The sequence below is a fragment of the Artemia franciscana genome, chromosome 13, assembly GCF_032884065.1.
Source record: "Artemia franciscana chromosome 13, ASM3288406v1, whole genome shotgun sequence".
In the NCBI taxonomy this organism is placed as follows: Eukaryota; Metazoa; Arthropoda; class Branchiopoda; order Anostraca; family Artemiidae; genus Artemia; species Artemia franciscana.
The window spans coordinates 36647440-36663399 of NC_088875.1; the positions used below are offsets into that span (position 1 = coordinate 36647440).

The window sequence follows — 15960 nt, forward strand, 5'->3', positions numbered from 1 at the left end:
CTTTATGCTCAACAACTTCAAGTTCCTGACCTGTAACGTACGCAGGGGGGCCTTCGGGCCCGGCCCCCCCCGAAATTTTGTGAAATGTTTAATTTTCCCATGGTTTCTTGGGATTTCTGGCAAAAGTAGGACATTTATTAAGAATCTAGATACAGGTGTGAAGCCCTGTTCTTGGATTTTACAGCATGCAATTATCCGGTCAAGTTATTGCCCAATTATTAACTCATTTTCTGTCTAACTTTTTACCCTCTTTGAAGTAATTAGCGATTGTACTGTTATTTTTTTCGTAAAGAGAGTTTGCTTTCCACAGAAAAATAGAATTATCCTTGATATTAGGGGTTTTACCCCCCCCTTTCAGGATAAAGTACAGCTTTCAATGGATCAATTTTGGAAACTATCATTTTTCATTAAAATCGACGTTTTCGCAATAGAAGAACTACCCCCCACAGCATCCATATTGCACTGTTGACTCTAAAATTTCCATTTCAGTGGGATATAATAGATTAATCACTGGTTCTGAATCGCTATGAACATAACCTGAGCCCAAAACGTACTTTTGAGGCTTCAGTCTTTCCCCCCCCCCCCATCCGCTACAATACTACAGATTAAAGTTAATCTGTATTTTCTGATGTACGTGCTTTTTGCATTTATTTAGCTACTAAATAAAAAAAGCGCTTCTTTATATCTGCTGTTTCGAAGGTTTCGCCCCCCCCCCCGAAAAAAATCCTGCGTACGTGCCTGTTCCTGACAAAAAAATTTTGAGCAGCACGTTTTGAGCAACCGAAAACCATAAATTTAGTTTTCGTAAAATTTATAGCTAAATGATTGGAAATAAACCACTGATTAACTGGAATATTTTAAATCACTCAACAGCAATTTTACTAGAATTTATAGAAATCAATTTATTTCACTCAGTTCATTGTGAAGACAAGGAACTTTGCGGCATGGATCCTGACTCATAGTGGTGAGTCAACCCATTAATAAATCAGATTATTCATCCCAATCGATATACTTATTTTTACCTGCGTTTATTCCATCTGCTGTATAGTATGTATACATACGTACATTTGCTCTAATTTACTTATATTGCAGAGGGATGCGATAAAACATGGCGACTTGCATGTTGTCAGGTCCAAGGTTGTTTGAAACAGAAAATTTAAGAATTTCAACTTAGAAGATTAACATTTAATTCGTTGTTAAATGTCTCAAGGGAAGACCCCAAACATATATCTAGGTAAAATTATATTTTTTTTCAAAAACTACATTCTAAAATGATATTCTAAAGCCCTAAAGGTACTTTTTGTAAAATTGTTTATTATTTCACTTTTGGGGATACTTTATCCAGCTTTAACTGGGTGTTTCACTGTCCCAGGTCTTCCACAAGTTATCAAAAATAAAAATCACTATTTTTCTTCTAAAATAAACAATTCTTAAATACCAGTGTAACAATGGAGAGACATGATGAAAGCTTACGAAACCCGACAAAAACTTAAAGAAGCTTACGAAGCGCTTTCACAAGCTTCCAAAATGAATGCTATCACCTTTACAAAAGGTTATGAAGGGATTGGAGGCTATAAACTTGGTAAAATGTTTTAAGCGTCTTGCTCATTCTGAAGATCCATCATTAAGAAGTGACAAAAAATGAAATAAATATGTAGAAAAATCGATGTAAAATAATATGTGTAATACATACGTAGAAATATATGGACAAATTTTAGGAGAGACAGAAGTGTATTATAGTTCGTGCCAAAGGTATTTGTCTATTCATAATGACAACACCCCAGAACACATTACCTTATTTGTGTACTAGTAATAGCCTCTTAAGATTCAACTACTGTTTATCTACTATCTGGGAATAGAGCCATCTGACTTTTCTTTTTATCAACTCATGAGAATAAAATAAAATCTAAAAGAAACTCTTTTTTGTTTTTTGTGAGCTGTACAGTTCCAGAGCCACTTAAAACAAATAATAGGATAGAACACTGGATGAGTCGATAACTCTTGTTGAAGTAGACAAGAAACGTTCCACAAACAGTCCATTTATCAATTTGACTCCACTACACAAAAAAAATTAATTTCAATTGAAAAACCTTGCAAGCCACAGGTAAAACGACCCATAACCATAAAATCCCTGATGCCCCTAGAAACAGAAAAAAAAAATGATCTTTTCAGGATAGGCTCAGGATATGATGCATAAATTAAACCAAAATTTCCCACGTATTTTGTTTTGCTTTTTGAAAATTCAGACGAGGAACTCTTGTGAGAGTTGTGAAGGAGGGAAGAGGTGTCTCCTTTCTCTCCCATATGCAGGTACATTATACACATATTATGAAAAGAACTCTAACCTCTTGAATTTTATCAGTAAACTCCCTTCCAGTAAGATCTAGGGCTAATTGAACAGTATTCATTCCTGTTAAACTTGCGTTTACTTCATCACGGATTTGCAACACAGGAGCAACTTTTGCCTTGACACTTAAATCGAGCCAATCAGACGGTAGGTCAGCTATCAAGGATTTCTGAAAATCATTTACACCTAAAATAAATTACAACACAAAATAAAATCAAATCAGAATTAGTAGAAGGGGGGGGGGGTTGACAGTGAAAAAAGTAACTATATTTGTCCACACCGAAATTTAAATAAAAATCAAGTGTTATAGTAAGTCAGTAGTAAAGAGAGAAGCTAGTGTGATATTCTAACTTGCACTTTTCATTCACGTGACCATAGTTTCGGTAATTATTAAATATACAATGGTTAAAATTAAGACCAGATTATTATATAAGTTTAGGGTCTTATTAAAAGATAAAAGTCACCATAACATATGACTTCAGGGTGTGGCTAATTGACAAACCGAAAGAAGCATGGCAAAGATCCAAAATAAACTCAGCTCTTGTTTTCAAGCCCCCTAACCTAATAATAAAAAAAAAAAATAAAAAAAAAAAAAAACAGGGCGACTTCTTGCTTACATGGGTAACGAGATGAAAGAAAGAATCTATTGGATAATCTTAAGACCTTCAAGGAAGAGGAAGATTAATTTTAAACAGATATCCATAATTAGCTAAACACTTTGACCCACCACCGAAAGTTGGCTTATTTTCTCAATATACCTATTTCATAAAAGAGATTAACGTTGGCCTGAAGTTATTGGCCAACTGAATTCAAATATCTAGCTCGTGAACGTGAGCAATCAACAGCATGATTGAGAAAGTAGATGATAAGAAATGGAATCTCAAATCTAGTCCAATCACAAGCAATTACGTTTGCAAGAACACACGCAGAAACCCGGGTGGAATTTAGAGCTCTGTTCCTAACATGGTTCAAGCTGTTTCCATACTGGCCTTGGTACGCACACAACTATGAAGTTTACTTCAACCACGAAAATATAGGACAATGAAAAAAAAAATGAGAGATTGATTGAAAGACATTGATTGTATTGTCAAGATTAGCCTGTGTGTTCTCGAAACTTGATGTTAAAAATATACAAAATAGCAAAGAAAGTTTCATATATGCATTTATTTTGTTTTATTCATTTGTAACAAGCATATTGAAAATTTAGAAAAGAAAGAAAGAAAAAATAAATCAATGTTCGTTTTAATGAAAAGGGAAGTGACATCAAAATCGAACAAATGATTAGTGGTAAGGTATGTGTAATATTATGCATGTTAAATAATGATATGCCTGCTTGCTTTGCTTTGCTTACTTGATATTAATTGCTTGCTGTTGCTATATAATGACTTTTGTTCTAGATGCCTGGGTTTAAATAAATCATATAATTGGTAAAACGCTACATGGTGTCAGAAGATGGAAGCAAAGCCACCAAGTATTGATTGGGATTCAGCTTCCCTCGGCGATGAATGGAAACGCTTTGAAGAGCATGCCAAACTGATGTTTCTGGGACCCCTGTCTGGAAAGACGGCAGAAAGCAAATGTGCTTACCTTCTCATCTGGGCAGGAGAAAAAGGGCGCCAGATATTCAACACCTTCCCACTCACTGCTGCAGAAACAAACAATGTAGAAACTTACCTACAGAAATTCCGTGAATATGCTGCACCAGTCACCAACAGTGTATTTGCTCGATATATATTCCAGAAATGTGACCAGTGTGAAGGAGAAAGTGTAGAGAAATACATCACAGAACTGAAAATCCTGGTGAAGGCTTGCAACTATGATAGCGCTGATGAAATGGTTCGGGACAAAATAGTTAGTGGCATCAGAGACCCTAAAATTAGAGAAAGACTTCTTCTGGAAGGTGATACCCTAACTTTGGCTCTAGCTGTTGACAAATGCCGGTCTTACCAAACAACCCAGGCACAGCTAAGAACATTTGAAGTACAAGAACCACAACAAATCAAGAAAGAAATTGATGCTGTCCAGAAGTACAAATATCCAGTCAGAAAATACGAAGATGCATCTGTGTCATCTAGAAAAACAAAGGAATGCTATTTCTGTGGAGGAGTATACTCACCTAGCCACACTTGTCCTGCAAAGGGAAAAATCTGTGCAAAGTGCAAAAAGCCAAATCATTTTGCACGTGTGTGCAAAAGCAACAAATCAGTGAATGCAGTGATAGAATACAAGGAGAGCCCAGCCAACAATAGTGACGAAGATGAGGATGTCTTCTTATATGCCATAGAGAACAACACCAATAAGAGCAGAGATGAAGCCCTTATTACACTGGAGGTGAACCACTCCTTACCTGTCAAATTCAAGGTCGATACAGGGGCACAAGCTAACATTCTACCTGCCAAGTATTTTGACGCCTTACCACATCCGCCATCACTGGAAAAAAGTTCTCAGAAACTCACAAGCTACTGTGGATCCAAAATTCCTGTGAGAGGTGTATGCAAGCTGAGCTGCAAGCACAAATCAAGCAAGGCTGAAACCCTACCATTCTTTATTGTTGAAACGGATTCAGTGCCAATTCTCGGATTCCGGTCAAGCATTGACCTGAATATTGTCAAACTTGTACTGAATGTCAGTAAAGTTGAGAAAAGCACATGCAAGGACATGCATGCAATCGACAAGACAAAAACGGATGACATAATCAGTAGCTACAATGATGTCTTCCAAGGAATAGGAAAATTGGATGGAGGGTGCCATCTGTATCTGAAGGACGATGCAGTCCCTACAGCATACCCAGCAAGAAGAATTCCCTCATCACTTCGAGGAAAGTTAGAAGCAGAACTTAAACGGATGGAAGAACAAGGAATAATTGAAAAAGTCTCTAAACCAACTGACTGGGTGAATTCAATGGTCATCGTAGAAAAAAAGGATGGCAGTTTAAGAATTTGCATTGACCCTGTAGATTTGAACAAGTCAATCAGAAGACCATTCTACCCTATTCCCTCCCTGGAAGACGTAACATCCAGACTCCATGGGGTAAAATACTTGAGCAAACTGGATGCAAGGTCGGGGTATTGGTCGCTAGTCTTGGATGATGAATCTGCAGACTTAACAACATTCAACACCATCTTTGGCAGATACCGTTTTAAACAGATGCCGTTTGGCATCATCTCTGCCCAGGATGAATTCCAAAGAAGAATGGAAGAGGCTCTCGAGGGATTAGACGGGTTTGCTGTCATCATTGATGATCTTCTGGTTTTTGGTTCAACCCTTGAGGAACACAATTAGCGATTAGTAGCTGTACTTGAGAGAGCCAGAGCAAAAGGTATCAAGTTCAACAAAGCGAAATGCAGCTTTTGTGTGACAAGTGTGACATATTTTGGACATATGATTAGTGAACAAGGAATGCAGCCAGATCCTGACAAACTCGAAGCTATCAACAACATGCCTACACCATCAAACTCAGAAGAACTTGCAACTCTGTTGGGTATGTTAAACTATCTTGCAAAATATATCCCAAACTTATCAACACAGAATAAAACCCTGCGTGACCTCAGTAAAGCCACCGAGTTCAAGTGGGCCAAAGAGCATGACGAAGCCCTCCAAAACATCAAACACTCAACAGTCTCAAACTTAGCATACTTTGACCATTCATGCAAGTCCATCGACCTTACTGTGGACGCATCGTCACACGGTCTAGGAGCATACATCTCGTCAAACGGCAACGTTGTCGCATATGCATCACGCTCCCTTAGCAAAGCTGAACAGAAATACTCACAGCTTGAAAAGGAATTATACGCAATAGTCTTCGGTTGCAAGTACTTCCATCATTTCATATATGGCAGGCATGTAAAAGTAACCACAGACCACCGCCCACTTGAAACCATCCTACGAAATCCACTTCAAAAAGCACCTGCCAGAGCTCAACGAATGATGCTTCAGATTCAACCCTATGACCTAGAGTTCAGTTACAGACCAGGGACAGAAATCGCAGTCGCAGACACTTTATCAAGGCTGCACCTACCTGACATTGACGAGAAGCTCCATAGAGAAATCGAGGTGTATGTCCACCAGATTGCACGCGTACTTCCTGTTAGCGATGCAAGGCTCGAGGAAATACGACTTCATACCAAGGAAGATGAGCACCTGATTCATCTCAGAGAAGCCATACAAGGTGGTTGGCCCAACACCAGAAAGCAATGTGCCACGGATCTCCTTGCATACTGGAACCTTCAACACGAGCTGTCATACATGAATGGCATCATATTTAAAGGCGAAAGGATCGTTATCCCAAGGAAGATGCGACCCCAAATCCTCAAGCAACTTCACGTCTCCCACCTTGGTATGGAAAAGACAAAGCAACGCGCCAGGATGCTCGTCTACTGGCCAAAGATGAATGGTGATATCGAAACGCTAATCATAAACTGTCCCACTTGCCAGAAACATAGCCGTAACAACCAGAAAGAGCCTCTCATGAACTCCCAGATCCCATTAGTACCATGGCAGCAGGTAGCCTCAGACATATTTGATTGGAATGAAGCAAAATATCTTATAACAGTCGATTACCACAGCCGCTTCTTTGAAGTCGACCTGTTGAAAAACGTGACATCCAAAGAAGTCATTAGTAAACTAAAAGCACATTTTGCTCGACATGGGATCCCCCACACCATCATCTCAGACAACGGAACACAATACTCATCTGCAGAGTTTGAACAGTTCATCAAAGAATGGGGCATAAGGCACAAGACCTCCAGCCCTATCTACCCGCAGTCCAATGGACTGGTAGAAAAGGCTGTCCACACTTGCAAGGACATCTTCACCAAGGCAAGTGAAGGCGGAGATGACCCGTATCTTGGTCTACTGGAATACAGAAATACACCCGTAGACAACTACGCCGCCCCTGCACAACTGCTAATGAGCCGCCAATTACGCTCCACCTTACCTTGCACAGAAAAGCACCTGCGGAAGCAGGTGGTTCCAACTAAAAAGTACCTGCTGAAGCGGGAAGAGGCCCAGTCAAGACAGAAACGATACTTCGACAAACAAGCCAAGTTTAGGCCTACACTCCACTCGGGGGACACAGTGACCTTCCAGAAACAAACTGATGGCCAGTGGAGCACCGCCAGCATCATAGCACCAGCAGCACGCCCTAGATCGTACCATATCGAAACTGAAGCTGGAACAATTCTACAGAGGAATCGGAAACACATATCAAATGCACAGCCATCAACACCAGTACAGAACAGACGTAGTCCAGTAGAATGCACTGGAAGCGATGCAGTTACTCCTACTGCGATCCCCCCAGCGTCGAACCTAACTCGTGCAGACGAAACACCGTTTACCGCATCATCAGACATTCCCTCACTTGACAGAACAGCCCTGCTCCATACTACCAGTAGCCCAAGCCCACCCAAGGAGGGAGTACCAGTGGTTATACCAGTAACTAAATCAAGGTACGGGAGGCAGAGTAAGCCACCAATCAAACTGAACTTGTGAACTTACCAACAAAAATCTCAAAAGAAGAGAAGTTGAAGTCTGTACATAGTGTATATAATACCTGGTGAGAAGTGAGCCAAGCGCCTTCTCTCGAGTGTGTGTTAAGTCAGTGCTATATGAGGAGTTCTCTAGTTTGTTTTGTGTCCGTACAAAGTGAAGAGAAGCGAGCCTAGCGCCTTCTCTTGGAGACGTTAGTAATAGTACTAACAGTTGGGTCTCCACTGCCAGTAAGTGATTAGAATCTTCTTCTAGGGAAGAAGGAGGATGTAATATTATGCATGTTAAATAATGATATGCCTGCTTGCTTTGCTTTGCTTACTTGATATTAATTGCTTGCTGTTGCTATATAATGACTTTTGTTCTAGATGCCTGGGTTTAAATAAATCATATAATTGGTAAAACGCTACAGTATGTATATGCCTCTTTTTCTCTCTCCCTGTGCCAAAATCAACTGAACCATTTATTCAGATATGTTTCTGTTATTAAGAGGTGATACTTCACAAATAACTTCAGGAGCCTCAATGTTGGCTGATAGTCTCAAAAACAAAGGATTCATTAAAGAATTCTTCAAGGGGACTAGCTATCACTAAAAGCTGTCAAAACTTTGTGATTTGACTGTGAAATTTGACTGAAAAGACGGTCAGATTCTGCTTCCCTTTTGTCTCTCATTATGTCAGTCAAAGCGGGTGGCACCACACAACTCTTTTCGGAGTGGCAAATCCCAAATAGATTAGATTCTTCATATAATAATTTCCTTTAACCGATTTTTAGCGTTTTTCGAGCAGGTATGTTCGAAAAACAGACTTTAAAAAAGAAAATTTTGGTCCATTTTATATAAAGCAACAACAAAATTCACACTTTGTTATGATGTAAGTTTCACTAAAACTTCACATTTCCGGCAAAAAACTGGGGCAAGTTAAATTGTTTTTCTAAGATTTATGGGAATATAGGTGACGGATTTCAGTTTTCTGTCTTTAATTCGGATCTCCTGTCCAAGCTCTACAAGTTATGGCAAGACTGTCCTATCAACTCTAAATAGTTTCACCACAAAAACTAAAAACGTTTATAATAGACTAAAAAGGGTTATTTTTTAAGATATAGCATCCACCTTGATAAAAAATTTAGCAGCGGAGTCGTTCTATTCAAGTCAAATCTTATTTATTCCCTACACGACAACCCTTACCGCCAGACTGCGCGGCGGTTTGCCGATTGCTCTTGACCAGAGTTACTCGAATTATCTGAAACAAGTAATATAAGCTTATAACTACTACAATGGATCAAAGACGTCCCCTGGAACTCATTTCGCAGTGGAATTGATACCAATTATTTCATTTAATCTTTCATGAAAAAAAAAGAAAGAAAATGACAAAGGAGCTGTCGTATCTTCTTCAACACTGTCAAAATCCTAGACATAGTATTTTGAAAGTTCTAGACGCATTTGTTGCAAGATAAAGGATCATTCAGTTTCTCTTTTACTTTCCAGGAAAGAATAGAGAAAACAAACAACTGACTTCTAATAAAAAAAGGAAAAAAATCAAAATATTATTTTGATTTTTGATTTTATTTTGATTTATATTTCGCAGCACTGGCTAGACCAGATGTTTGGTGCTATCCCTGAAACGCCTATTTAGAGTAAAAACAGGCCTATTTAAATGTAACAGAAGACAATTTAACTATGATCTAAACACTAAAACATGGAGAGTAAATTTACACACATCTAAACAGCTAGTAGCAGTAATAGTTCTACTCTATAGTAGGTAACAAAGCCAGAGTAAAAATACAGCAGGAGCTGTTGTATCTTCCCCACAACTTTCAAAGGGTGCAATATTACAAACGACCTTTTGAATTAACATTATAACGACGCACGGTATCCTTACGATTTGAGCTAACCTATGAGCCACCATCTTTGTAATGTGGAAAATTTACTTCAAAAATTTACTTTTTTATCAATAAGGGTTTTTAGATTGCTCAGAGTTATTCTTTTGCCATTTTTGGTTTAATTTAAAAGGTAAATTGTTTGTACATATTTGTACATGTTTTCTCCCCCAAAATGTAATCTATTTAATTTTCATCTTTAAATTCACTAACCATATAAATTATAAAGTATCGTGTTAAAATAAACGAAATCCAGTGAATTGACCCAAAGTTACCTTGAATAGGGAATTGTTTGAACTGACTTTTTATAGAGAAACTACCAATCTTTTCTTTTGCTTATCTATTGAATTCCCTTTTTAAACTGAATGATCTGATTTAGAATAGAGACGGGGATGTAAAGGGTTTCGTAGGGAAAGCAATTCTCTACAACTCTATACTACATTACATATTTTTACTACTATTAATACTTCTCCTACAGCCTCGTTGCAGCATTGAGCCACCTAAGGCTAACATATTACCAAATATTGCTCAATATCCTATAATATTCATTGCTTCCACGCATTACTTTAAATTTAGTTTAAATCCTACCAGATTTTGAGCCATGCTTGACCTACGCATTTTTGAAATCCTGATTTCCCTCTCGTGACATTTGAATTTTGTTGTTCAAAATTTTACGTATATTCAGCTGAAGAAAACTTAAAAGGATATTAACTTGGTACCTTTTTTGGGTCGTCCTGTAGGCATATTTTATGCTAATGAAAAATATTGTCTCAATACGCCACCTTTTATAATGTATAATGTAATTGGAATGCAATCATGTATCTTTTTTGCTATTTAAATGCATTTGGATGTGACGTCACACACATAAAAAATATTTTTTCAAAATCAAGGTTCTAAAGCAGTCATTTCAGCTCAAAGCATAGTCAAATTGAATCTCTAAATCAGTGGGGCCTGCGCATCACTTTGGGAATCATGGTCTTAAATAACTTAACTTTAAACTTTATCAAATGCTGACGAATGGTCGGCGTTAAGCAGGTACCGATCTCCTGATCCAGTGCCTTTGGCCGGTGCAGTGAAATGCGTGGTTTGGGGCAAATCATCTGACACTTCCCATGAAACAAGGAATAGTGATAATCGAGAGATGGATACAAGGATGCGAGCTATTTCACGGTGAATATTATCATGTTGAACGTTATTAAGATGCAATTTTTTATTATTTGTGTTTTGTTCCGTTTTTTTCCTTTCTTTAAATGTTTTGTTTAATTTAGTTTTAGTTTCTGCCCGTAAAGGCTTCCAGGCGTGAAGCTGAAATATTCGGGCTTTTATGAAAGACTGAAATAAAACACTTTCCACTATAAGAAAATCTTTGAAACTTTTTCAAATGCTGACCAATGGTCTGCGTTGCACAGGTACTGATCTCCTGATTCCCGGCCTTCAGCCGGGAGTGCAATGCGTGGTTGCGGCAAATTATCCAACGCTTCTAGTGATTTTTTCCCCAGATTTCTCCAGATACCCATTTAGAGCTGGGTAACTCTGCCTGAGCTTACAGAGTCACACCAGTGACCACCGTTCGAAAACAAATAACCAGTGACCAAAGACTTGAACCCCTGTTCTCGGGACAGTCTTAAATTTGTCAGACAGCTGGTAAAATATGCTTGTCCCATTTGGCAATATGGCCTGACTTTGGACCAGAAGGACCGCCTAGAGAGTATCCAATACCGAGTTCTTCTAGTAGAGTCTAAATATTCAACAGTCCCTTATTGCTCCCTTTTAAAAGTTTTCCCTTACAACTCTTTCGACACGCCATGATGGACTGTGTGTTAAATTTGGTGTCGTTATTTTGGCAAATCCGCAGCTTCATGAAATCCTCCCCTCTGAGCATCTTCCTTCGCACCAAAGACTCCCGCGACATGTAGCTCAACCAGTACCAAAAATTCAGCCGGTACCAGCAGGGCATATGCGTTACAAAAGTAATTTTGTTTCCTCGGTCGCCATGATTTTTAATACAGGACTTAATATCAATAACTGTACATGTTTATTTGCTTTATTTCATTATTCTTTTATTCGTTTGGTTTTTTAAAGTTTCTTTCTTTAACAGTTGAATTTTTCAATGTCTTAGGTTGTAGTTTGACTCTGTGATAACTCGAATCAACGCATAAGTTTGTACGATGATGGCTATGGCTGTGATTTTTATATGTTTAGCCCTTTATGACCGTGTAAGGCGTTTGATAATAAAATCGTTTACTGTTATCCTTATCAGGAGCTAAATAAAGTACTAGATTATTTGAGAGCAATCAGCAAAACATTTACCTTTCTTTAGTGCAATAAAAGAGTCAGTATTATTTGCTAAAAAAAAAAACAATATTTTTGTGTAATATAAACAAAACGTTTAAGTAGCTATAGTTATACATTATTGTTAAGGTCTAAAACGGAACTTTGGTAAACAATATAATTATTTATCAGGCGCATAAAGTATTTGCAAAGATTAAAGCTTGTGCTTCCCTAACCTTATGAACTTTGTTGTCAGATTCACTGATTAGTTTCCTAAACAGATTACTAAATTGAAGAGCAGGAACTGAAATTTGCAAAGCCAATGTCTTAAGGTTTAGGTTCATGGGTAAATTTTTGGCTCTTTGTTTTTATGCACTCCTATGGTTTTGATATTTCAACGTAATAAGACAGTTCTGAGCTCTTTTAATAGCTTAAATTCAGCTTTACCTATTTACCGAATTAGATTACTAAAATTTGTTTTTTTGTTTTTTCGAGATTGGATACGTTAAAAGGCATGAAATTTTCGTGAAAATAGGGCATTTTCTTCTTTTTAAAGCAAGTTTTGGTCACTATCTAATGCTTAAGCAGTATAATATTTTTGCAACTGTTAGAGGATAGATCTGAAACTAATCAAGGCGACAACATAAATAGTTTGTCTTTGCAGTGCTATTTATAGCTATAGGCTTGTCGCAAAAACCCGTCTTTCACAGGCAACATAAGCCTCAAATCGGGACATATGTGTAATTTCTATTTAGTGTATCGCAGCAAAAATGAATTAAGCTCGTCACATGAATTAAATGCTAAGTAAAAATTAAACTTGTCACAAACACGCATGTTTCAGAAGAACCACAGGCATTTAAGTACGAAAATATTATATTTCACAGGGAACAGAAGCCTCAAGTCGGGGAATATTTGTAATTTCGAATCAATATATGGCAACTAAAACAAGCTCGTCAGTTATAAATCAAGTATGAATGAAGCTTGTCACAAAAACACAGGGGTTTAAGAATGAATTACGCTTGTCGCAAAACACATGTCTCATGAGGAACATGCAAGCCGGTCCTATAAAGAGAGAAATTTCTTGATTTAGAGGAGGAATTACGATGAAAGACTGAAAAAAGTTTTTTTTTATCATTTTCACTTTGGATCAATAGGTCGATAATGGAATCCTTAGAAGAAGAGACCCAGTAGGGCTGGTAAAGGAAAAAGAATATAGCCATCAATGTTCGTAGGAGGACCATAGTGGCAAAGAAGACTGTACTTCAAAGAATTGGTATTATCTGAGGGATAAGAGACTGCAATTGGCTTCTTAAAGTCAAAAACCCTATATTTATTATTAAACTAATTCTTAAACATAGTTGGGGAATATTTGTAATCTTGATTTCATGTGTTAGAACAAAAACATGACTGAAGCTCAATATTCCAAAATTATGCTTTTCAAAACCTCCACAAAAAACTCTTGTTCTAGACCCACCCAAAAACACAATTTAGAAGCACAAATACAAGGGAATAAAAACTATTTCCATGTGAAAAAACTTCAACAAAATATCTGGCTAGCTTTAGTAAATTACGTTAAAAGGCTCTCCACTTGTTTATTCAAAACTTTTTCATTCCATGATAGGTCAATAACAGAAAAAAACAATACCATGCAACCATCTCTCTAAAATAGTCCAAATCAACTAGAAAACTGATGTTTTTCTATTCATAAAAATAAAAAATACATAAAATGTGTAAAAGAAAAAAAAGTTAATTAAGCCATGGATTATGTTGAAAGTTCTGATGTTTCTATTTCTGTGCATCCTATTAATACCCCTGTTCTAGAAAAAAAAGTAAAAATTATATCAATACCTAAGGATTTTGGAGTGTGCATATGAACTTCTTTCGTCAAATGTGGTAGTATAGGCGTAGTTACTAGTCCAAGATAAATAAACAAATTGTAAAGCACAACCAAAGCTGACAATCTGTTCGGACTATCCTTTGCTTCACAGTAGAGTCTAAAACGATAATAGTTATTACATTTTAGTTCTGAACAAGCATCAGTATATAGGATTTCATTTAAATGTATAAATCCAAAGATTAGTGATAGAATTCTGTAACCACGTGAATAGCGTTTTCTAAAAACGCTATGTGAATAAGTGCCTGAAAGTAGCTTTACACTGGTTTTTGAGGATTTTTTACGCAGGCCGTCGGGGATTGGTTTGACTCTACCAGCCATAATGTGGGAAAATGCTGAATATCAGGTATAGACAAAATACTGATTAGTAGTTAACAGGAGAAAGCAGTGTAGGTATGCACATAAACACAGTATTTTATGGTACGATTGATGAAGTCCACGATAAAAGGGGGGGGGTGTCACCTCACAGAAACCACATTAAATGCTTATTTCAAAAAATATTCCTGAACAACTCACTGACATTAAAGTGAGATTTGGGCCTTAAAATAGCTCCTTGATGCTTCAGTTACCCCCCTCCCCACATCAACAGAAACCTGCAACTAAATCACTGATACAGACAATCCACAACTCTTCATTCATTTTTAGAAAACATCAAATGAATCAGCCACGTTGAATAAAGCTTAAGACTAAATGTCTTTATTAACCGTTTATTTTGTTTAGACTGCATTTATCATCAGAAGCAAATGCGTCAAATCCTGGTAAAACTGAAACTTGAAACTGGGATACCTAGTATATAGCTCTTCCTTAATTTTAAATCAATTGAATATATGACAGTTTTCGATCCATTTTATTCTGTCCGTGTTCGGGCCAAAATTGTTGTTTTAGACCAAAAAATGGCCAAAAACATCACGCACTGTGGGGTAATATATTTTTTGAATTAAAAAGGACACCAAAACTTTCAATTTCTGTTCGAAGGAGCCTCTCGAAATTTTCTAAGATCACTAATTCGTTTCGAGGAGATGTAGCCACTATCTTAAGTATATTATCTGAGAGCACGTGAGGGAGAATTCCATAAACTAAACATTATTATCTGAAAGAAAGAGAAAACGAAACTGCATAATCTTCCTGAGTTCAGGTACTGTGTATCTACTCTGAAAATTGTCAAGCACCCAAACCAGAGGTTTCCCAAGAAATTTCTCCTCCGAAAGAAAATGGGCACTTCAATTTAGAATAGCAGGCAAACCACAAATAGATTTCCAATGAACTTGTTGGATGTGAAAGTAATCCTTAAGAACAACAAGCTTTCTTTGTTTTCCATGATCTGTAGGATTTCCATCCTGAATATTTTAGCTGCGAAAATTAAATTAGAATTTGACATATGTTATTAACCTCCAAACCTTTGAAAAAAAAATCACCTGAAAAGATACTATGTATGCCGTCATTAGAATCATCAACACCCAGTACTACTACATCGCAAAAAATCTACATTCTAAACCCTAACTAAAAAAGACGATACTAGAAGTACTAGTACCAACCTTTCGCTACTTGCGAAAGCTGGTTGTTGCATTTATATGGTTCGTCTTGACCTTGTTCTTCCTTATCTTGTTTGGGCAGTTTTTGATAGCGACCAATAAGGATCCACTGCGATTTATTATCTTCAAAATGTTACAACACATTCCTGCAGTATAAATGGTAATTTTCCCGAAGGCTAATTGGTTTCAAATTCATGTCCTCCAATTTTAGATTTTTAACGTTGAATTTCCCCTTCATTTGTTTGAAAAGCTTTGATTGCGTTCGAAAACAAATAGAAGAGAAGTTAACACAAGCATAAGGTACTCGAGGAAGTACTAAGTAATTCTCAAGTACTCTTTGGTACCTGAGCCTTTTAATTACCTACTTTTACTTTAACATTAAGTATTCCGGGAGTGTTGTACATAAATCAAACTCAAGAAATACAATTTTTTACTTAGATAGTAGTTAAAGCCCAGCCCATGTATTTGAAGTTCTTTTCAACACTGATAATAACAAAATGTTCGTTTTAGATCATAGAAGTTTTGCAAATAAAACGTAAAAATCAACACAT

At 37.1% G+C, this 15960-nt stretch overlaps 1 protein-coding gene across 2 annotated transcripts in view; it reads right to left on the minus strand.

The window, feature by feature from the left end:
• Positions 1-15960, minus strand: part of LOC136034890 (isoleucine--tRNA ligase, mitochondrial-like) — a 97920-nt gene that overhangs the window by 14009 nt on the left and 67951 nt on the right. The window contains exons 16-17 of one of the 2 annotated variants that reach the window (XM_065716377.1): positions 13832-13977; positions 2346-2533 (exon numbers count right to left, since the gene is read on the minus strand). In XM_065716377.1, coding sequence (XP_065572449.1) covers positions 2346-2533; positions 13832-13977 — 334 coding nt within the window. The remainder of the gene's footprint in view (positions 1-2345; positions 2534-13831; positions 13978-15960) is intronic. The other variant, XM_065716378.1, reaches the window with a different exon arrangement.